The sequence below is a fragment of the Fistularia commersonii genome, chromosome 34 (assembly GCF_037954325.1).
Source record: "Fistularia commersonii isolate RoL2024-O1a breed Wild chromosome 34, RoL_Fcom_v1.0, whole genome shotgun sequence".
NCBI classification, from domain to species: Eukaryota; Metazoa; Chordata; class Actinopteri; order Syngnathiformes; family Fistulariidae; genus Fistularia; species Fistularia commersonii.
In genome coordinates, this window is record NC_141317.1 from 3949564 (window position 1) to 3973545 (window position 23982).

Below are 23982 nucleotides of genomic sequence, written 5' to 3' on the forward strand. Positions count from 1 at the left end.
AGAATGATCACGATGACAATGATGGTAAAACTGTCCTCCGACATCCTGCAGCACTTTAACTCCCCCCCCCCGAAAAAAATCATTTATTTTTATTGATCTTTCAGCCTCGACCTGGAACTCATCTTACTGTGTGTTTCTACCAACCGTATAGCTTATACAACTGTGAGTGTTTTTAAGACAAAAAACGAATCTAGGAATATTAATTCTGCCCTCCGTAATGAGCGTTGCAACATTAAAATCCGTCTCACAGTTTTTAATAACTACAGCATCTTCCAATTGGTTTGTCCCTGTTTCAGCCTTTTACTATATTTCTGAATCCACTTTCGTTTGATTCCAGCAGTAGCACATTTGAAAGTATTTATCCTGGGTTAGATCTGAGTTACTCCGAACCACTGCAGAGGCTTTTTTACCATTTCACAGTTCTGCAGAATGAAATTAAGTTTATCTCTTTGAATTAATGCAGTTTGACTGATAACCAGTTTCCCTAAAGTGAGCATTAACTGTGTTTGCCCTTATCGCACATAATGTTTATTTTCTTGTACAGCTTTGAAGTGAAAGCACATAATCTCGCTCACACTGGCAGAGTCTAACATATCCACTCTCCGAAAATTGGAAAATCAATCAACAATTTTTATATTTCCAATAGAAAAAAAATGCTGCTGATGATGATGATGAACTTGATTGAACCTGCATTTACAACGAGGTAATTGCTTTCAAAACCGGCATAAGATGTTGAAAACAGTCGAAATATCAATAAATCCTATAAATCGCATTTCGGACTTCCAGGCAAGCCTTGACGAGGAGTCAAATACGTCACACACCAACATACACACACACAGACGCTCACAAACGGACAGAGGAATCTATAACTGGAGGTTCTTTGTGAATTGTGACAACAGTAACAGATGTTTTTAGCTTGCAGGGATGGCCATGATTTCTTATCACCCTCACTTGCTTTTGACTTTCCCTGTCATTCCAATCAACACTTTCAGATGGCACAGACAGCGTGCACGGTGTCACGAGCCAAGAGCTTGTGACCACAACTGTGCTTGGGTGGATCTGCCCTGGTGTCATACGTCGCATAAGGGAACATATTAATAACACGGACTCCGACACAGGCCAAGAGTTTGGGGTTCCAGATTCATTTTCACTATGTCAGGGGTTCATGCGTAATTATACGCTTCCTCAAACCTGTGAGACTTTGGCAATCTTAATATTCCCCAAAAACTGAAGGGAAAAAAAAAAACTTTCCCTTTCTTGGCGCCATTATGTGTCTCAGTCAGAATCTCCCAAACATAAGGATCGCTGTTACTAAGCTCACCCTCGGTTAGGATTAACCCAAATATGACATGAAAAGAACAGCATGTTGAGAACATTGCAAATTTTGGGTGTTTCTCTTACCCAGACACAGCTTTTATTCGCACCTTCTGTTCTTCTACAATGTAAACTATTTCAACACCAACTTTAATCATATGCGGGCAACACAAAAGGATGTTTGAAAAAAAGGTCAGAGGGTTTGAAAGAATGGTTGAGAATGGATGAGATCGACTTTTATTAAAGCAGCAACGAGCGCAGAGTTATAGGCCACGGCCACGTGTTTGAATAAACAATGGCTTTTCTGTACAATTTGAATACCGATGACCCTCTTCGACCGATTGTTTTTAACGTATTGCGCGGCGACCGTACATTTAAACCACCCCGATCATTCCCTTACACTCCCTCCCTCGGCCGCAGTGATTGCCGAAAGGAAGGACTTCACGTCGAGAGGCGTGCCACGAGTTCTCAAACCCGGCCTCGCCTCCCGGCAATCAGCGGGATCCTTGCCTGCGAGCATCTGTCACACTTCGCCGGCAGACATGTGACCCCTCCTGTGTTTCACCAGGTAATGAATCCCTCGGGAACAGAGTGACCCGCTTGAGTTATGTACCCCCCCAACATCCTCCCTCCGGCGATGGAAGCCATTGATTGGATGCTACACTACTCTAGCCGATCTATCAGAGCAAATGAATGGCTTAATCGAGCTCTGATGCCGCAGCGGAGGGCAGAGGGTGGGTGGTCGAGGGCGTGGAGGCGTGGAGGCGTGGAGGCGTGGAAGGGGGGGACGTTTGAAACAGCATCTAGGTGCGTACGAATCGGACAAAGGAGGTTGGCGAAGTTCGATGGTGAACGTAACAGGTGGGAGGTCACACCTCGAATAGTACCCTTGTTGTGCATTTTGACGGATTGTGCTGGATCAATACTGTTTCTGTGAGTAAATATGATCCATTCTCAAATTGGATTTTACCAGAATTGGATAATACATTCTTTTACACCACGCTGTTTTCTGGAATATCGTATTTACAATGACGAAGGATCCATTTTGGCTTTCTCTCAAATGATTCTGTTGCGATCTCTAACCCGTCTCGGGAGCGCTGCAACTATCTGAAAAATGACTTGTCAAAAAGCAATCTTTCAGGAAGAAATAAATGCCTTTTTTTCCCCCCTCCTTGCCTCTGATAAGGATTGTAAACCTTTATGAGTGCTGTCGAGCTTATCAAAAACAACAGATGGTCCCACACAGGCCACATAAACAAACATTTAAAGGCATTACAATCACATTCGATATGGATCTCAGCTGTGATGAAATGTGACTCAGGAAAATCAAAAATATATACATTTTCTTTCAATACAAGGTTTCCAATCCAGGCTCTACGATCGAATAGTGGCCAACAACGCCAATGCAGGTGATAAAAACATGCAATATATAAAGTAGATTAATAGTGAGAAGTTTTAATATATAGAGGTATGTGCCTTAGTAAAATGAACATTCGTGTGACGCTCGACACACCAATGACAACATAACTCTCAAATTCCAAATATTCAAACATAAATACTCATATACCGAGAAATAGCAAAAAAATGATAATTTTGCAGTGGTCCAGAGCTGTATACATATATATATATATCAAGGAGGTTGGAATGGGAGGAGAAAAGTGTCAGGGGTACTATGTGATGGAAGACTATCGGCCAGAATAAAAGGAAAGGTGTACAAGACAGTGGTGAGACCAGCGATGCTGTACGGACTAGAAACAGTGACAAAGATGAAAAGACAGGAGGCAGAGCTAGAGGTTGCAGAGATGAAGATGTTGAGGTTCTCTTTGGGGGTGACCAGGATGGATAGGATCAGGAATGAGTCTATCAGAGGAACGGCACATGTTAGTTGTGTTGGAGAGAAGATCAGAGAAGCCAGACAGAGATGGTTGGGTCATGTACAGAGGAGGGATAGTGAATATATTGGTAGACAGATGCTGCAATTGGAGCTGTCAGGCAGGAGGTCTAGAGGAAGACCAAAGAGAAGATTTATGGACATAATGAGAAAGGATATGAAGGTAGTAAGTGTGAGAGAGGAGGATACAGAGGATAGGGTAGGGTGGAGAAGGTTGATTCGCTGTGGCGACCCCTGAAGGGAAAAGCCGGAAGAAGAAGAAGATATATATATATATATATATATATATTTGTGTGTGTGTGTGTGTGTGTGTGTGTGTGTGTGTGTGTGTTGTGTGTGTGTGTGTGTGTGTGTGTGTGTATGTATATATATATATATTTGTGTATGTATATGAATATATATATATACAGAACAATCAGTTAATTTCATATGTGTACTGTATGTGTATGTGTATGTATGTGTATGTATATGTATGTATATGTATACGTATATATGTATGTGTATGTGTATGTGTATGTGTCCGTGTCTTTTGTGTGGGTGTGTGTGTGTGTGTGTGTGTGTGTGTGTGTGTGTTTGTCATTCATTCATTATCTAAGATGCTATCCTGCACTCTGGGTTTTGGGGGTGCTGGAGCCTGCCCGGGCTGTCATTGGGCGAGAGGCAGGTTCAGGCTGGGCTGGTCACCAGACAATTGCAGGGCCACATATAGAGACTATCAACCTTTCACTCTGTCATTGACACATCTGGGCAATTTGAAGTCTCGGATCGACCTGCTGCGGGTTTTTGCCTGCGGGAGGAAACCGGAGAACCCGGAGGGAACCCACACAGACACGGGGAGAACATGCAAACTCCACACAGAAAGGCTCCCTGCGGGAAGCCGGTGTCATTCAGAATAAACATGGCGTCCCCTCAGATCATCACATTCATGACGGCGGTTGCTTCGAAGCCCAATAAAAACCCTTGGCTAAATGTAAATCCCAGGCCTGTATAGTAATGACCATATATGTGTTTCACAGTGAAAGCACAGAGCTACCGTTTAGCGGAAATCATGGCGTTTGAGAAATATGAGACGATATGCTGAACGCTATATAGAGGCCATGCAAGCAAAATCCACATTTACCACTTTCCTCATTAATAAACCATGATGTAGCAAACGGAATATACGATTTATGAAACATTCATCGGAGCTGCTTAAATATTAAGTAATCAGCACACTTACTACAGCCACGTTAGAATTGGGGGGGGGGGGGTGATAGAGAGCGCCACCGGCCAACCTGCCCCCGACCCACTGAACCGCAACACACTCCGTCAGGGCACGCGCCGTGAGAATGGAGGCCACTCGATTTTGAAGAGCCGCCTCATCCCCGATTTGGAGCGGGGCCCTCGCTGCCGAGAAACAGACGCTCGGGGCTCGGATCACCGACTGACCCGTGAGCGCAACCGATCGGCAGCGGGGCGGGGGGACGATGGGCCGACACCGTGATACGACTTTGTTTTGATAAGGGGTCGTCTGCTCCAGTCCCCCATGTCTTCTAGGGGGGCGGCGGGGCTTGCTGCAATATTGGCAGAGGGTTATGAGAATGCCTGTAGGGCTGCATGCCACAATTCAATTTCATGTGCTCTGCAATCTCAGAGCTTTCAGGCTTACTAAATCAATTACACAGAGTTGTGGAGCCTGTGCCTCTCACCCACATAACACCCACTGTTTCTTTTTGTCTCTATTGGATGGAGCAAACACGCATCTGCTGATAGCTGGGAGGAGCGGCTGGATGCGTGGCTGCGTGTTCCAAACGCTCAACTTCTGAACCGTCCGACGTCTGATCTTCGGCAGCCCTTCGGTGTTTGGACGCAAACCGCATCTCTCTGAGTTTTCAAACAAGAGCCCGGGAAAAAGCGAAGTCTTTTTGTATCTTAAAGCAAAACAATATTTCAAGGCCAAACAAAAGCTGGATTTCTTTTTCTTTTCTTCTTCATCTTCTAACTGAGGCCCGGAGCGTGTCTTTGTTTGGCGAGACATTAACGAGGAACGCGTAAGCCTCCGTTCTGGCTCGGTCTGAGGATATCGACCGAAATCACGGCTCCGAGCGTAAAGTTTCGGGCAAAAAAAGGAGAAAAAACAATAAAGTGCACCAAAAGGGTAAGAAATCAAGTATCTCGCATGCAAGCAAGACCGAAGCAAAGCACAAACCTTCCTCAGCGTCCAACTAAATCAGTTCTTTATCGCACAAAACCATCCTGTTTATAAAGATCAGAAGGTGCTGAAGCACTTTGACCGGCGAATTCACATGTTCACATGTTTCAGAGCAAATCACAAAGCGGTTCACAAAACGCAAATCACAAAACGACGAGATGAACCATCGGTCGATTCGTTTTACTCCGGGCGACCGGCTGAGAGTACGCACATCTCCAGAGGAGAGCAGAGACAAGAAGCGCAGCAGCAGGAATGTAAAATCCCCTCGGACCCTCCCCACCCCCCCCCCCCCCCCAACCCTTGGCTTTATTTAATAATTCCCATCCAAACAGGTCATTTTTTTGCATTTGAAGAAAAGAGGGAGAGAGAGGGGGATAAACTGATGGTCCAATAAAAACACAAGGAATACTGACACCCCCCCTCCTCCCTCCCACCTCGGGGGGGGGGGGGGATTTCACTGTTGCAGCGAGGTGTTGGCTCCACCTGCCCCACCCTAAGCCGGAGAGAACACTCGCGACTAAGGCTCTATCGTGGGTGGGTGTGGGGAGGTGTTGGTCTGCGTGAAAAAACTGCTGGGGCTCCTGAAGCCACACCGGTAGTCAAATGGGGGAAGGAGGGTTGCGGACTGATCGATATTCCCCATGGCACCCAGTTTGGCACGCGTAAATACACCAAAATACACACACACACACACACACACACACATATATATATATATATATATTCATATATATACACACATGTCCACACCAGCCAACACGCACACTCGCGTCTCGGTAGACCCACAACACAAACACGCACAGACGGGGATTTGTTTTTTTTTTTTTTTTTGTCCAAGACAGACATGACAAGCCGGTGCGGGATATTTTTTTTGCGCCAAGCTGCGGCTGATGCGGGATGGGAAATCACCGCAAAGCTATTTATAGCCACATATATAACTACACACATACATATATATATATATATATGTATATATATATATATATATATATGAAAAAGTATGAAAATGGATGGATATAACCCGGATGATGCGCTTTAAGCCTGATTGTTTATATAAAGTTTTATATCCTTTTTGTATTTTAACGCACTTATTTCAGAGCGTTACAGAACGTTGGGAAAATTCTACATATTGTTCGTGATGGGTTGTGGTCTGCGAGAGCGAAAAAAAATAGTAATCATATTGATATTATTAAAATAATAAAAAGGTGATAAAAAAAAAGACAATAAAAAGATAAAAGAGTGAAAAAAAAATGCGCGCCACGCTTCCTTCCCACGGCCACGCAGACACGACGCGCTCACCTGCAGGACACGGTGATCTCCACCTTGGTGGCCGGGATGCTCCCACTGATGGGGTCGAAGTCACGCACCGTGGCCGTGGCCTCCACTTTGTCCATCACGTCCCCCTCCATGCTCGTGGGAGACCCGGGCCAGCTCCCGAGTTTTTGGAGTGTGTGTGTGTGGGGAGGGTGGGGAGGTGCGGGGGGGGGGGGGGGGGTTCCTCAGGAGAGCAGACGGCTGGGGGCCGGTGTGCGGGGCGGCGGCGGTGGCGGCGGCTGCGGTGGTGGCGGGGGCCCGATGTGCGGGGCGGCGGCGGCGGCGGCGGGCGCGGTCCAGACGAGCCTCCCCCTAGGTGCTGTCCATCGGACGGGGGGCAGCATGGAAAGTTTACCCGGATCGGAGTCAACTTGGATCCGTCCGTGCCATCCGCGCCGCCTCTCAGGCAAAGACTGAGCTTCCTTGCCGGCGGAGCGCCGGAAAAGTCAGTGCCGCGCTGAACTCCACCCCTCCTGCCCGCATTCTCTCACACGCACGGCTCGCTGCGGCTCCGGAGTGCACACGATCGTTAACTGACCTCCTATTGGTTTTGATGGCGGTCCGATGGGGAACATTAACAAGTGGCGAACGTCACCCTGGGATTCACATTTATGTAAAGACAAAAAAAAAAAAAAAAAAATCAGATAAACGATATCAGGTTATTCACGCGTTACGACACGTGAATATTACTGAATCTGCTCAGGAAAAGAATCTCAATTCTCTTTTTTTTTTTTTTTGTCTGCTACATGATGTATTTTCAGCATCTGGACAGCTCCGCAAAATCCATCTCAGCCAATCAGGGTCGAGTTCTGGCTCTCCTCACATATATTTGTTTCCCCGCACATCTACAGGGAGTGGATCTGACTTTCTCTCGTGAAAAAAAGAATAGAAATAAAAAATAAAAAATAAATAACTGTCTCGAAAGAAACCCTGAGTACTGCGGAGGAAAGAGCCTAGGTTGATTTATTTTGATTTTTTGATTTTTCAAGATCTCCCAGACAGGCTATGAAGATATTTTCCTTGGAAAACAGGTGTTAATTCCTTTAGTTTTGCGAATCTTTTACATGCTGCTGTCTCACAGCCGGTCGACGGCAGGTAGAACAACCGCAAAACCTAAATCCAACTCGGATCGTCATGAATTTGTCGTACGTCAAACCAAAGCCCACAAAGTGACACGAGTAATGTTTCCCGACCGTCGGAGGAGAGGTGGAGGTGTGACCTGGAAAGGAGAGGAATGAAGGTCGGCATAGAATCCTCCAAAAAGTTGGAGGATTTCAAGTACCGAGGGTCAGGAGTCCAGAGAGGGCGGAGAAGAGGTGAAGAAATGGTTGCAAGAAGGTTGGAACGGGGTGGAAAAAAGTATCAGAAGCGATTAAAGATATCAGCCCGAAGAAAAGGAAAGGTGGAGAAGACAGTGGTGAGCCGGAGGAAGCGGAGATGAAGATGTTGAGGAATGAGGAACAGCACATGTTAGATGTTTTGGAGTCAGACTGAGAAGGTTTGGACATGTACGGATGCTGAGGTTGGAACTGAAAATTGAAGGTTTATGGATGGAGCAAAAGAGGGCATGAAGTTGGAAGTATGATTCTCTGTTGTCTTCCCCTGAAGGGAGCAGCTGAGATGAAAATTTGAGGAGAGGAAATCTTTTGTACATCCTGACCTTCACGCAAGGTGGACCGGTGTGTGTTTCTACATCAGATGAGCGGTGATACCGAGACTTCTAAGTGGCGCGGAGTTTTTTCCGCGGACCGAGCCAGAACAGGAGAGTGAGATGGGAATCCGGAGATATCGTATGAGGACCGTTGTTGCTGGGGTTCACATCAGTCAACAAGAAAAATGGAAAGTTCCAATAAAATTCCTCTAAATAATTTGATATCGCGCAATTTCTCTGTGACAAAGTGTTCCTCAAAGAATGAGACCATGAGCTTTTAAATAGAGGCATCAAGTGTATTTCTGTTTCAGATCTCACAGCTGTATTCTACAGCTCTTCTGCTCTATTCTTACTGGCCTTGCTGCTAATAACACTGTTAAAGCCTGTCTTGGCTTAAAATTAAAATTAAAATTAAAATTAAAATTAAAATTAAAATTAAAATTAAAATTAGTAATTCCACTACTGCTACTACCACAACTCTTCATTTTTTTTAATTTTCATTTTCATTTTAATTCTAATTATAATTCTAGTAGTAATAGTAGTAGTAGTAATAGTACCACTGATATCTGACAGTGAGCAATAAAATAGCGATAAATAGTAGTAGTATTACTGCTGCTACTACTACTACTACTACTACTAATACTACTATCTACTACTACTACTATCTACTTCTATCTGTACTACTACTACTTTTTCATTTTAACTTTAATAGTAGTAGTAGTGGTATTATTATTACTACTAATAATGATAATACTCCTTTAAAACAATAGTAATAATAATATGTTTTTATTAAGTAAGCAGCTAATCGTAAGTTTTACGGTAATTATGATTATCGTTATTGTTTTTATGGTAATTAAATTATCCATTATTTACTGGCTATCTGGTTATCCCTCATGTCACCTGTTGATTGCAACTTCTTATTCTTATTCTTATTCTTATTTTTATTCTTATTCTTATTCTTATTCTTATTCTTATTCTTATTCTTATTCTTATTCTTATTCTTATTCTTATTCTTATTCTTATTCTTATTCTTATTCTTATTCTTATTCTTATTCTTATTCTTATTCTTATTACCAATTTTTCGTGGTTGCTGTATTAGCTGTACAAACCATCCTCTTTACTACCAATGAGATCTTATCTTATCTTATCGGAAGATAACCGGGATCACATGTCAATGAAGAAATTGACAGCAGGCTCCAAGTTTACGCTGCTTTCTGAGACATACAAGGGGTGAAAAGTGAAAAGTGAAAAGTGCGACACCTTGCACTTAGAAAACTCCTGTGACAAAAGAGATGGGAATAATTCATCCAGAAAGCGGTTCTGAGGCAAAACAATCACTAAGTTTATCAATGTGCGCGAGAAGCAGGTCGTTTGTTCCCGGAGCTGCCAGATGGGTATATTGCTCACTGTGAGATATCAGGTCGCAAACAACAAATGTCACACGAACTACAAAACGCATTCGTGTTTTGTGAGATATCGTAATTCTGGCTTCTTTTTTTTTTTTTTTCTTTTTACCTTAAACTTCACGGTCGCGGCAGGAAGCCAAAGGATTAAGATCCCGGACAGCCTCCGAATGGCTATCTGCCGGGGCCCTGAGATTGATCTGGAGCCGCAGCAGGTCTGCGCGTAACACAATGCAGTCTCCAACGTCTGGCCAAACGTTGGTCTCAGCTGTTGCCCTCTTCCTTCATAAACACCCGCTTTCGATTTTTGTCTCCGTCATGACATTTGAGCTTCGAAAAACTTACAAGGTGGCTGGAGTTTCATGCCCAGTCGGCTAAAATTAGATTGTGCGGTAACAGAGATTCGAAGCTCGGAGGAAGAGCGTTCTCGTGTTGAAGCTGTGATGCCAGATGATATAAGATTAGCGAACATAACAAGGCGATAATGTTGATTATTGAACCTGGATAAAAAGAAAGCTTATGACATTTGACAGGCTGGTTCTCATGCCTATTAGAAATGAATTGCCTCCTCATTTTGATGCGACATTGAGGTACAGCTCAAACACGACGCGAAAAAGGTTCGAGCCAAACGTGTCTCCATGTATTATTTTTGAGACTTCTCTTTATATAAATGTCAGATACCTCAGCTGTTCTAAAAACTAGCTCAGTGTGGTTTTCCCCAACCCTGACCTTTTAGCAGAGCTAAGATGTGTAGAAGTATTGATTATATAGATGAGAGAATGACAAAAACAAAAACAGGTAGCAATGTCAGGGAGGAACTTTTTTTTTCAATAATACTGAGAAAATATATGTCCTTAAGCTTCCTCCTGTCTTCACACATCTCGCTCTGAATTCTACATTTTATATACGAGGAGGAGGGGGTTACGTTTGGCTTCTGGTCGCCTCCCATCCTTCCCTGACATAAATCAACAGCAGCCCTGTGTGCCGAGCTGGAAACACGCACGCCATTCTCCTCCGACAAAAGGAGGCGACCGTTTCTGTCGTGCGATCTTTTTTCGTTGTATCCGCAGCGCTTTTTAGAGTTTTCCCAGACACCATCATGTTAAAAGTCAAAGAAGTAGCTTTTTTTTTTTTTTTTTTTTTAAATCCCGGGGTCATTCTTAGCAACGAGGGAGCGAGTGAATAATGAACCCCGGCTGAGAGGCAGCCTTTAAGTCCATCACATTGCCCAGCGGAGCTGCAATGATGCGAGGTGGATGGAGCTTCACTGAGCACACAGGGAAGACGGGCATAAGATTTTTTAGCCCATTTGTCTTCTCGGGAGGGAGAAACGGTCCGGCCGTGACCCCCCGGGGCCGTCTTTACGCCTATGCATGACACTTGCGGACCAGAGCGCGTGCGTGTATCAGCATCACATCAGAAAGCCGTTACAGTGACCGAGCAGTGGAGAATTTGTTGCCCGCAAACTGCTGCTGACACCATCACCGAAACACCGCTGGCTTTGCAGTGGTGGCAAGAGAGCTTTGACACACACACACACACACACCCATCCCCCCACTTGGGAGAGTTCTTCATGTTGAGGAAGAGATTCACAGTCCTGTGAAGTGGAGGCAGGCAATTCTTATAAAGCACCGTCACTCGCACCTCCTGGGTGAAGAGCATTCTGCCAAATGAATGAATGAATAAATAACAAAACTGCAATCCAGCCTGATAAATGGCCGCAGACTCCATTTCCGAGAAGCTCTAAAACAGAAAGGAGGAATTACCAGAGGCTCCATTAGATGGTATAACTATCAAGGTCTGATTTTATTGCAGTTAATTATATTGTTCTAGGATTTGCTACCTTTTCAGCCACAGAGTAAATCCCAACAATAAAATCCAGTCAACCCCGGACAGGACGGGGCCGCGGCTCAGTCGGTGAAGCCGACCGGAATATTGGTGGGTTGGATCCCCGGCTCCTCCTTTCCCCGTGCCTGAGTGTCCTCGAGCAACACACCGAACCCTCCCCGCTAATCCCAACGGTGTGATTAGCGCCTTGCATAGCGGCTCGACCGACATCGGTGTGTGAATTAGTGAATGTAATCCGGTGTGAAAGCGCTATGTGATGAAAGTGGTTAATAAGTGGAGACCATTTATAGCTCCGTGTGTGTCTGTCTAGGTCGAGATAGATTTTTCCCAGCTTCTAGTTTGAAAACGCGATTGCTTTGGATAACATATATTTTCTGTAAGGTCAAATATAAAAGACGATTGTTTGATCCAATCACTGATGATTTATTGAAGTGGCTGTTTGTATAAAAAAAAAAAAAAAACAAAAACTGAATGTTAACAGGGTATTTTCCATGTTTGCAAACATCCGCCGTTGAGGGATCTGTTCATCATGAAGTCTTTCGCGTTCTTTCTCGTTTCACTAAAAAACTTCTCTTTCCGTTTGTCGGGGAAGCAACGACGTGTCGATAACATGGTAGCGGGAGATAATCAAACAATTTGTGTGTAGCGAAACCCGCGTGCTGTGAAATTTGTCGACTGTTGTCATTTCTGTAGCAATGATGTTGGGGACAAGCGAAAAAGCTCATTAACATTCCTGCGGCGCACGAGCCTCTCCTCTGAGACGGAGGAAAGTCACAGAGAAACTTGAACCGAGACAGACGCCTTTTGATTTGTCGCCACTTCTCACTCACTTTTCCTCACTTATCCTGAATGGCTCACATGCGTTCCCTTTCATAAACAACAAAAACGCCACACGCAGGAGTATCTCGTCGCTCCTCCGGGTCGCGTCTGACCGCGCCATCTTTGTTGAAATATCCGTTTCACGCCGTCGTCCCCCGCGCGGCCTTGACGCATGTACTCGCTCTCTTTAAATGCCAAGCCGTAATCGACAGAAATGATCCCAGGAGAAGTCATTTGCAGCTCCTCCGCCGGGCGAGCTGACGCTCTCTGAAAGCCAAGAGCGCCGTCTTGAAAACTTAAGGTCCTTGCAAATCCGCGCACCTCTCGAGGCTTTCTCAGAATAGCACGGGCCTGCCTCGCTTTGCAGGAACCAGCCAAACGCAGCCTGACCTACATGCAGCCGTTTCTGCGCTGGCATCGGCATGCATATTCATAAGGCTCTCTCAATCATAAGCAGCCCCCTTGAGCTGAAGAGAAAACTCTCTAATTAGCAACTGTCATCCAATGGCATCTCATCGGGCGGCGTGGTCTCGGCTGCTTCTCTTGCAGGATTTTCGGACAGTTTCCAAAGCCAGGCTGTCTGCGGTGGCTCTCAAACCGAGGGTCGCGACGAGTTCTCGTCCGGCTACGTTGTACGTTGCACTGTAAAACGCGGGGATGTGTAAATTCGATCGATCGGGCGTTCGGAGACGCTTACTCACAGAGAGATGAATCGGATGGTAGCGGTCGCCCTCGAGGTCCAGACTCTGACTGGACTGTTTACTGTAAACAACAAGGCCTTAAAAAACACAAAGATTCACAGCCAGTCTCTTCCTCCTGGCTGTTTCCAAAATGACTGATTGCACTATCAGCTCCGATCGTAGGCGGATCAGATTGGCTGCTCGTCGGAGTACGTTCCACTGGATACAGTGGGTGGCGACGGATTGCTGACGGCGGAACACTTTTAAATCATCGGCGGGTCCGTTAAAAGACGATTTTCACACTGGGATATAAATTAGACTGTGCAACCGACAAAATTATAATGGAATAACACAGAATCATCACAATACGGCTCTTCGCTTAAATGTGAGAGTCTCACCGTGGGACACATCACAGACTTGTTCCGCGGATCTTTATGGTATCTTTTACAAGGCCTTCCAGCAAATTGACAATGCCAGAGATCTATTCTCTAACTCCACAAATGAGCTTTGAGTGGATTTCTCCTGTGCCTTTGAGACAAACAATCAAACCGTCTGTATTTTTCACTTTGTATTTATTTCTAACACTTGCTGTCGCTGAAAGAGCTTTGGTATCTGACATGAAGGGGAGCACAAAGTAAGGAGAGTTAATCCAGGTGTTGCAGATCATGTCTAGCATATTTTAGCTTAGCTTAGCTTATCTTAGCTTAGTTTAAATGAGAAAACCTTACAAACAGGCCAACGAATTGTAACGTTTTCACACAGACCTGAAGAAAAACACATTTTCATAAAAAAGTATGAGCACAAAACGTGACAGGTTTTAAAACCAGAATACAAGCTTTAGTGGATTAATTCAGATCTCTTGAATATTTCATCAAAATCATCCTTTTTTTACTTTAAGATTTAAAAAGAAAAGGTTATTGGATTGTTCCAGTCTGTGATAGATTTAAAAGAACACATCAGTTGTTTGCTGAATGACTAACATGTTTCTCTCTGGATTTTAAAAGCACAATCAAAGAAGTGTTTTCAAGCCCCATAAGATCAGATATTGATTAATTTTAAGTGATGTTTACGTTGAGCTTCCCAAATCGGAATAATTCAGCCCCTTGAGCAGGCGAACCCATGTGAAGAAGTTATCGTAAATAAGATAATATGAGGTAAATTAACGCTGAGACATCTTTGAAATAACATCTGAGTTGTCCTCTTGCTCTGGAACACATTGTGGATGTAATGGAAACATTTAAGGTTTTCCCACAAAAATAGACTTATAAAGTACTGAGTGTTAAATGTGATACAGTTCTCACTTTGTCCTCATGTTATTGGATTTTGGATTTTGGCGGATCCATGAACCTAGACATGATGTTAAGACTTGGTGTCATCAAAAATTAAAGGTATTTTTTTCACAAAAGGCAGACACATAAATGTTGAAATGTCTTCGCCCTTTCGGAAACTCAATATGACCTCAGTGCTGACCCGCGACAAGCCACCACGAAAACACACTCACCGGTGAAAGCTGTCACTCAAAAAAAAAAATGTTTGCGGTGAACTCATAACAGCGGCTCTGACCATCCAACTCCAACACAACTCCTGGTAATTGCCAAGAATCTCCTTTATTACGGCTGCCTGCTTGCATGAACCGCAAAAGTCACGGTGTCCAGCGGCAATCGATATGAAGAAAATGAATTACCTCAGAGGCAGGCGGTCTGAGAGAAATGTATCATCTGTTCATCCACGCCGAATTCCGGGGGTTGTGGTATCATCTGATTTTTTTTTTTTTTCCCCTTTAAGCATCACACAGCAGCAGCAGCAGCAGCAGCGGCGGCGGCGGCGGCGTACCCATGTTTGTTTTTCCTCAAGACGCTAGCTCGCGTTGCAAATCAGCAGCTCCGACGTCCATCTTTAATTAAACAACGGTTTATTGACGCTTCATATAGACTGTGTGAAGCGGCTTTGGCGTCATCGCCGTCACTGCCCATTTTTCTGTCAGATTTGTCGATCAAGCAGTATGCGTGATCGTAAATAGTGCGCGTCTTTAGCTTCCTACCCCTTCCATGCCACGAGGCGCTGACAAGGCCCCCCCCGACCCACGCTCACCCGCCCCCGATCAAACTTTGCTTTCCATTTTGGGCAGAAGGGACTTTCATTACAGTGTTTTCTCAAAGCTATATCCATGCAAATCATTACATTTATCCCCTGTGTGCAGTACGAGGGGAAAGAACGCACATCCACTGATCTGCGTACAATGCCGGGGCTCACAGCCGACGCGAAGCACCGGCAATGGCTCACTGAGGAGAAATAGCGGGAGTCCTCCCACACGCCATATCGACGCCGGAACAACGCTGAGCAGCGGCAAACAAAAACCATCACAAGTTATCAGAAGTGATCGGCAAGCAAAAGAGGGAAAAGTACTCATACCGCTGGTTTTCTACCATATCGTAGAGGCAGAAATAATTTTCATCTTCGGTGTGAGCGTGTGACGGTGTGAAGTTCTATCTGAAGAGCAGGTTGGTCCATGTGTTGCAGCGTGATTAATGTGGTTCCAAGGCCTCCATGTTATTCAGCCCTCATGGGTCTCTCATCGAGATAATGAGGAAAGGCTGCTTGCCAGCTGAAACCCCCCCCTCACACACACACACACACACACACACACACACACTTGCAATGGGTGCACGTGCCCTCCGGCCCCGTCGTCACAGCCGGAGGACGCTCCAAGCAGGAGTCACCATTATGGTTTTCCTCATTACAGGAGCAGCAGGATTTGAGGAGTCGATAGGCATCCACCTCCTCAGAAGAGCCCGGGGAAGTCGTCCCTCCACCCCCCGCCCCCAAACTCTGGGAAAAAAAAAAAGGCACGGATGTAAACGCCGGCGTTCTTTAACCCTTGAGCTACTCCCAAACCCCACGCCGTCACCATCTGGCGCACTTGATGATTTCCACAGATATGGCGGCCTCATTTGCCTCCACAGTAGCGACATAATCGCACCGACTTAATCCGAAACAGTATTTCTTCGTGCTTCCTGTACCGCCAGCCTCGGCTCTGATCAGGTTTTTCCACATTTCCCTTCGTAAATCAGAGGCGGAATTTATTTGGCATTTGGACCCACGTTAAAGGATATGATTCCCTGTTTTGCCTAAGAAATGTCATCTGAGTATTAATATGAATTTAGACCTTATTCGTGCGTCCAAAAGCCCAACCCGATGTGCTGCGGCAGCTTTTTCTTTTCTTTTGTGCGTAGAAGCGAATCTGTTAAATCCCCACCCCTGGCAGCGAGGGGTGATTTATATCTAAGTTGGTTTTTTAGTTGCTCTTTACAGCCTTGGCCAACAGAACCATAATAAATCAACTAACACCAATAAACAAACTATAAACCCAGGGAAGAAAAATCTCCAGTAGACACTAAATGTAGTCACACATGAAGAAAAGATAGCAGAACCAAATGTTGCTCATTAATCTCACATCTTGGCGGGGGGGGGGGGGGGGGGGGGGGGGTCGAATATAAAATTCTTTACATACCCGACGTCTAACTTTGAAGCTGAATCCACTTATTCCCGTTCTCTTTCACAGTCAGTTTACATGAGCTGGCATCATCATCGCCGCCTGTTTCATCAGTGTTTGATGCAAATGGGTGTTTGTGTTCTTCTGAAGAGGCCTCTTCAAACTGTACACCACTGGGTGAGGATTTGCCCCCGAATTCGGTGTAAACCAGAGTCAGCGTCCGCACAAGCGGGGCTCTGGGAGCGGGCGCATTCGCTCCGAGCGGCGCCAACTGTTTTGTGAAATTACGGCGCCACGTCGGCCTGATTTGCATCAACTTCAGATTTGTTTCGATGCCATTGTACCGATTTGTTTTGAGAGAATGTAGAAACGGATTACATGGGGGGGGAATTCGATGTTAAAACAGATTGGGAAATGGAAGATTGAATCCGGATCACTCTGAATCCTACAGTTGGAGGTCGAAGAAATTGTTTAGACTTGAATAAAACAAAAGAAAATACAGGGATTGATTTAGACGATGCAGATTTCAATTGCAATGATCTTGTTTCTTCACACATAGGTCTTTCCAACAGTTGATTTATCTCACGGTGCTCAGTAATTAGCACTTCTGCCACACACAAGAAGGTCCATGGTTCACTTTCGACAGGGGGCCTTACTTTGCGGAGTCGGTGGCTGCATTGGTTTCGTCCAGGTTCTCCAGTTTCCTCCCACAGACCAAAAACATGCAGTTGGTTCATTTATATAAAGATATGTGATTTAGAGAGTGAATGGTTCTATTTTTCTAAATGACACGAGTGAGAGAGTGAATGTTTGTGTGTCTCTAATACACAGGACAAGATTGAACTGTCTCTTGTGCCGAAATCCAAGGTAAAGCACATCCAGAAGCCCAATTCAGATCATAAAGAAAATACAAGCACTACCACAAACAACAAGCAAGCTACCAGCAAGCTAGCAAGCTGACAAACAATATACAATCAGCGATTACCTGCCCCAGCAAAGAGCAGTCTGGCCATGTCGTCAGCGTTTTAAGAGGGCACCGTCCTTCACCGATGTTTTGTGAAGTTAGACCCACGGTATCTAAAGACGGCTTAACACCCGCCATGCTATATAGCAGATCTACAAGCTACCGTGCTTCTTCCTTAACTGCTACCCAGAGACACTTTGCTAACCGCGAATGCTAAACCCAGCTGGTGGCGCAACGACGAACTTTAGCCGCACCCGATCCCTCCAACCTCGCTGCTCCAAACCCGATACCATCTCTGCACGCCAAGCCTCCTCAGCTCGATCCTCGCAGGGGACAGTAAGCTGGATAATATCCAGCGTCCTCTCTACCCCGGACCACGGTAACGTAGCCGACCCTGGAAGGACGCTAACAATATACGCTAAGATAAGCAGCTGCTCATTCAGGTCGAACATGAATGAGAAGGTGAATGGTTGTATGTTTCAATATACTGCGTGAATGAGCGTGTGAATGGTTTCATGTCTCTATACGTGGCCCTGTGTTTGCCTGGCAACCAGTGATTGCCTAGCAACCGGTCCAGGATGAACCGCCGCCTCTCGCCTAATAATACCTGAGATAGCGGGGTACTTGACAGGCTCCGGCACATCCACAACCCCGAGTACAAGATAAGCAGTATAGATAATGAATGAACGAATGAATGTTTAACTATCAGGCGTTTTAAAACAGAAAGGTCCGTTTCGTTCATCACCGATGCCCACGACAAAAACATCTTGAGCTCCACAACACTCGCACAACAGAAGTGATGAAACCAGATGAAACTGACCCGGTCGTAAAACAATATGAGTACTTCAAAACCGGCAGAAAAATCAAATAATCGCCACGTGCACAATAACATAGCGTATATCCTCTGCATGGATGTCAGTCCTGAGCCGCGAGCCAGTAAAACTCCAACTTCAAACGGCTTTTTAATTTGATTTGATTTTTCGATGGGATAAAATTTTTGTTTGGGGAAAAAAAAAATGTTACCATTTTACAACCGGTTTATACTGCAGTCTTTACGAGGGAACGATCTCAAATGTGAGTGAATTTATGACAGATATATAAAACAAACATCACAAGGAAACATTTCTTCAAAGATTTTATAAGCTATGCGATCAGTTTCGGTTTCACCATCAGTTTCTTGCTCCGTTGATTGTTTTTCACAATCTCGGGCAGCAGTAAAATTGATGTGTGCAATAATTTAATTACATTTTATCGTTCTTTAATTATTGAAACCTTTCTAAAGTGGCTGTTTGGTGAGAGCCGCTAAGCACCTATAATTCCTCCCAGACGCTCGAGGAAGTGAATTGATTTCTCGCACGCGTGCTGCAAATAACTTGATATCGCGTATTTATGCAGAGAACGTTTCTAAATGAAACTGATGGAATGAAGATTTGCAAAAGTAAAATCTTATTTACAATTTACCTTTTTTTGAGATGAGATGAGATGAGATGAGAGATGAGAACAACTTTATTAATCCCGAAGGAAATTGTTGTGCCAGAGTTTCGAGTAAAAACATAACAGTAATAGATAATAGTAGAAAGGAGGAAGAATAAGAAATATATGAAATATAAATTGTCTTAGCCGTTAGCAGTAACTACAAAGATTGAAGATTCCCTGCGGCTGAGGGAAGAGGAATTAAAAAGTTTTTTTTGTGCGTTCTGCAAGCATGGAGTTAGACATAGAGGAAATGGGTCAAATCTATAGTTTAAGAATCCTTCTCAGTCAAACTAGGAGTCAGAATTTCCCGAAAGCTCTTCATAGCCCTGCCCGGACTGTTGAGTATGTGTGTGTATGCGTGTGTGTGTGTGAGCATTAGTCACATGCAGGGAGATGACAGTAAAATTGAACATAAGAATAGTGATAATGCATTTATTTGCAGCCTTTGCTTCAGTTTAGGCGCCGTCGTGGGTGAACCGATGTTGATGACATTTCGAAGTGATGGGGTGTTGTTTCTTAAATCACCGTTTGGCTGGTGCTGGTGTCGAGGTAAGAGAAAACCTGCAGTGAGAGTTCACAGCCTGAGGCCTTCCCACGGATTATTTTCAAAGAGTAAAGATGAGAGTGACCTCCGTGACCTCGCATAATTTCACCTCGCCTCACATCTCGTGGCTCGTTCAAGGCGAATCCACGTCAGCAGGTTGACGAACGACCAGTGTGTCACGCATTTTATCACACGCACTACACTTAAACCCCCCCCCAGAGAGATGCATAGCCGCACCGTGTCCAGGCGATGACACGAAGGCAGTGAGCAACTAAAGCAGATGTTTAAATCTTGTGACTTGAGGATTTTGCACATTTATATTACATTCATGCCGGATCCAACAGCAGTTTAGTAAACATGACACTCAGCTCAAGATATAGATAACAAAGGTGAAGTGATGAGGTTTTATACGCACATAGTTGAAGTGAATTTACGCTACCTGTTTGTTTTCTTGTTGAGCCGAAGGAGGATTATCGACACGGGCCTTATTAAGTTAGCTCTAAATTTACTGGACTTTTAAGACACTGATTGCAGAGATGCAGCAGGGCACAGTCGCGCCTTTTTCGAGATAAGAAATGAATGTCGCAACCGTAAACAAAACGGGATTTACTGCAGCGACGGGGAAAAGGTTGTAAAGGAAACCGTGCATTAAATCCACTGACTCCTGAAGGAACCACAAAAAAAAATAAAATAAACGGAGATTTTACTTTTCATTACCGCCACCGTATTATCTCTGCATCTCTTCACATTGGATTTATTTTATCTTTTTGGCAATAAGTTGAAGTCATATATGTCATATATTTCTGTAAATACTTTATTTAATCCCTTTTTTTTAATTTGGTCCACAGCTCAGAACCCTGCAGGAGTTGATCCCGTATCTTATTTAAAGACTAGGCGTAAAATCTTTCTTTTCGACAGCTTATATCGAGGACCGTGGTTCGCCCCTAGTTATGCCGCCATGGTCTCACTCTGCTGAGACATTTCCCACAATGCACTTCTCTCATTCATCCCGCTCTCCCAGTGCCTGTCTGCACTTTAAAAGTTACTTCCTGTCTTTATCCGAAGTCCCTGAGCCTCCTCATTCGTCAGGTTTCCCAGGAGCCGTGGCTCGATCTACCGAAGCAATCTTGCCAGACGCCCGCCATTATTACTGAATATTAAAGCTATCATCATGTGTCACCAGAACCATGTAACTGTTACTGTAATTATTAGTATGAGATCATTTGGGCCTACCAACCCTCACACCCGCCTCTTTCATTATCACACTCTTGTTTTCTATCTCTCTATCATTCAGCATGGAACAACCCGAGGTTTCCTAAAGGCATCATGTGTTGTGATTCGGCGCCTTTTCAATGGAATCCGACCACCGCAAAGTCCCCGAAAACCACGGCGCGTTCGCTCCCCTCCCCTTCTCCCTCCGGTCTTCAATACACCTGATGCACACTGCCCCCCCTTGGCCGGCCTCGAGATAAGAAGACAAGTCCATCAACGTAAGGAGCTCCTCAAACCGTCAGGCTACGGCTTCGACCGGGCGCTCTCCCAGACACGTCTCTATTCGCCAAATGTACTACAAGAGATCTGGCATCTCAGCCAAAAGTAAACCAAACGTGAACTGTTATTTATTATTTTAAACTGCGAAAAGATGGATTTTCACATCCCCATCGCCACAGGGGGTTGGTAGCATCTGAAGCAGCTGTCTGATTCCACATCTTGAAACGCGTATCTAGTGTCACATTAATTAGACTTTTCGCCCGCTGCCGACACAAGAACTCGGCGCTGATAAACATGAAGATACCTGAAAGTGCATTTTCCAGCAGCAGGAGCGGCAGAAGCCTGGAATCGGGCTGTTGTTCTGACAGCAGCACAAAAATGTGAACGCTCATCTTCTCTGAGGAGCAGTTGTAGCAGCACAGAAGTCACAGAGCTCATTATCTCCGCATATTGTAGCTGCAGGAAAATTTATCCGCGATATAGCCGTGGGTCAAGGTTCGGGATGTGACACGAGGGAGGTGTTTAAAAGAATATTACAATATGTACGGCCCTATTGGGGTTAAAGCTATAGAAATGATGAGATTCCACACGCACAGAGTAAAGAGAGAGAGAGTCTCTCATATCTGTATGCTCCTGAATGCCAAGTAGAGAAAACGGAGTCCATCTTATTCTTCTCTGATTCAACCATCTTTCTCTAAGCCAATTATAAAAAGAAATCGGCGGCCAAGTTTGAAACAATGTTGATATTCAGATGGATTGTCTCTGCGTCTCCGCAACCCTGACTGACGGAGGACAGGGCAAACCGCACTGGCATCACATTAAAAGAAGAGAAAAAATACAACGTACGTAATGATACATGTCGAGAAAACATATTGGCTTACCGCTCACTCCGTCTTTCCCGGCAAACCTTAATCACGTCAAGGAATAAATAATGCTGCTCATTCGATCAAAGTTTGCCGTGAATGTAATAAAGCCGGCGAGGTTATTAGAACTGCCATAGGGCATTTTACAAAAGCTCTCACACTTTCTATCTGATTATGAAAAGAAATACAGCAAAGAAAGAAAGAAAGAGAGGATGAAAGTGAACGTATACGTCTGCAAAGGCCCTGGGGAGGTCCGGTGTTTGTTGCAGCATCTTCACACATCCATTCGGCTAACAATGACATGCGTTTGACTCGCACTGTAAGAACTTGTGTATAAATTCTTCACAATTCAGTTGAATTTGTGATGTTAGTAATGCTTTGTTCACAAAAATCAACACAATGAGTCACGGGAGCCGGCGACTGCCGGCGGTGATATGACGCAGATTGCCCTCCCTTCACAAGCTCAGCCGCCCTTCCCTGCTTGTCAGCGAAAGAAGGAAATCTCCTCGGCTCCCAAATCCACGGATCAATAATCCAATAGGACTGCCGGGGAGTGCAAAACTTTCAGAGTTCTCCAATGAAGCGGCCCGTCATGTCGACTGAAAAGTAAGCACAAGAGGTATTTTACACTTCGTGGGATACGGTAGAAGATCACACAAGGCCACACATGTCAGTATTCTCTAAGACTTTTAAGCGGATACTAAGTAATAATAACAAAGAATTTTATTTAAGGAGCTTTACTCGACACTCGAGGACACCGTACGGACACATACATACAAATACACAAAATTCAGATTTTAAAAAAACAACAGAAAAAGTAACAAGGTGGTGAATGTAAAAATAAATAAATGAATAAATAAATCTGACAGCGCAGATAGAATAAGCTTGAAATGGGCATTGGTTGTATCACTTTGCATGTACTACATCCTGCCTAAGTATTTTTCATGCACAAGCTTCAGTTGTAAAATAAAGAGGTCATTTGTGGGAGCCGCTGTGTTCACCTAGAATGAAAATAAAACTTGACATTTTAGTTTTTTCCTACGTCTTTGTTTTTCCTCTCATCACACTTGTCACACTTGCCGTGCCATTGCGACACGGTGTGTTTGAGGACTCAGTGAGGAGGAGAATCAATGTGAGGGGAGAAGAGAGAGAGAGCTGAGTCACACAGAAGGAGAGAGGGAAAAAAAATACAGAATGTGTTTAGTATCCAAAACCGGGGGCCTCGTCTCAGCCCACCTCCATCCACAAAAGGGCATCCTGCAGAAGAAATCCTAAGGTTTAGCATCACAGGGCAGGTTCGCACACGGAGACGTGTTCAGGTGTGAATCATGAGTGTTTTGTCCATCTATAAGGCCGCAGACCATGTTAAATGTTCATCCTGACATGTGCCACTCTTCCATAAAGCAGCATTTCCTACCCACTTTTTCAACACAGACCTTTAACACCACATGCAACACTCCTCCCCACATTTTTTCATGGTTATCTATCACTCTTCTTCCCTCTGTTTTCTCTGAGGTTGGCAGAGCTGAAGGGTGTGAACTTATTTGCTACGCTCTTCACTTTTCTCCATCCGTGCCTCTTGTGAGTTTGTTCACAGGCGGAAAAAAAAAAAAAAGCACAACAACTGGCAGATCCACTTAACATCTCTGAACCGCATTGAAGCAGAAGGAGTTGATCAAAAGAGTAAACAAAGTTTACAGGAGTGCAGTGGGACGGCGCTCAAAAAAAAACCTACTCTGGGATTATAAGTGAGAAGAAGTTTGCAGCGGAGACGGTAAGAGCATCACACCAACTGTTTCCTTCCTATTTTACCGCAACGTTCACTGGCTTGTCTCACAGTGGACGATAAGGCTTTTCCTCTTTTGATACACTTAGATGGGATTTTCATCTTTCATTCATTATCCGTAATGTTTATCCTGCATCTAGGATGGGAGCGGATGCATCCCAGATGTCACTGGGCAAGAGGTCGGGGTTCCCCCTCAATGGTCCATCATAGGGAAGCATTTAGAAACACACTCGAGAAACAACCGGTCACACATC

The 23982-nt window shown here is 44.6% G+C and overlaps 1 protein-coding gene across 4 annotated transcripts in view; it reads right to left on the reverse strand.

Moving 5' to 3' along the window:
* Positions 1–7352, reverse strand: part of cpne5a (copine Va) — a 64937-nt gene extending 57585 nt beyond the window's left edge. For all 4 annotated transcript variants that reach the window (XM_086142064.1, XM_086142062.1, XM_086142063.1 and 1 more), the window contains exon 1: positions 6696–7352. In XM_086142064.1, the coding sequence (XP_085998190.1) occupies positions 6696–6805 (110 nt within the window). In that variant the 5' untranslated portion in view covers positions 6806–7352. The remainder of the gene's footprint in view (positions 1–6695) is intronic.
* Between the last annotated feature and the right edge of the window lie 16630 nt (positions 7353–23982).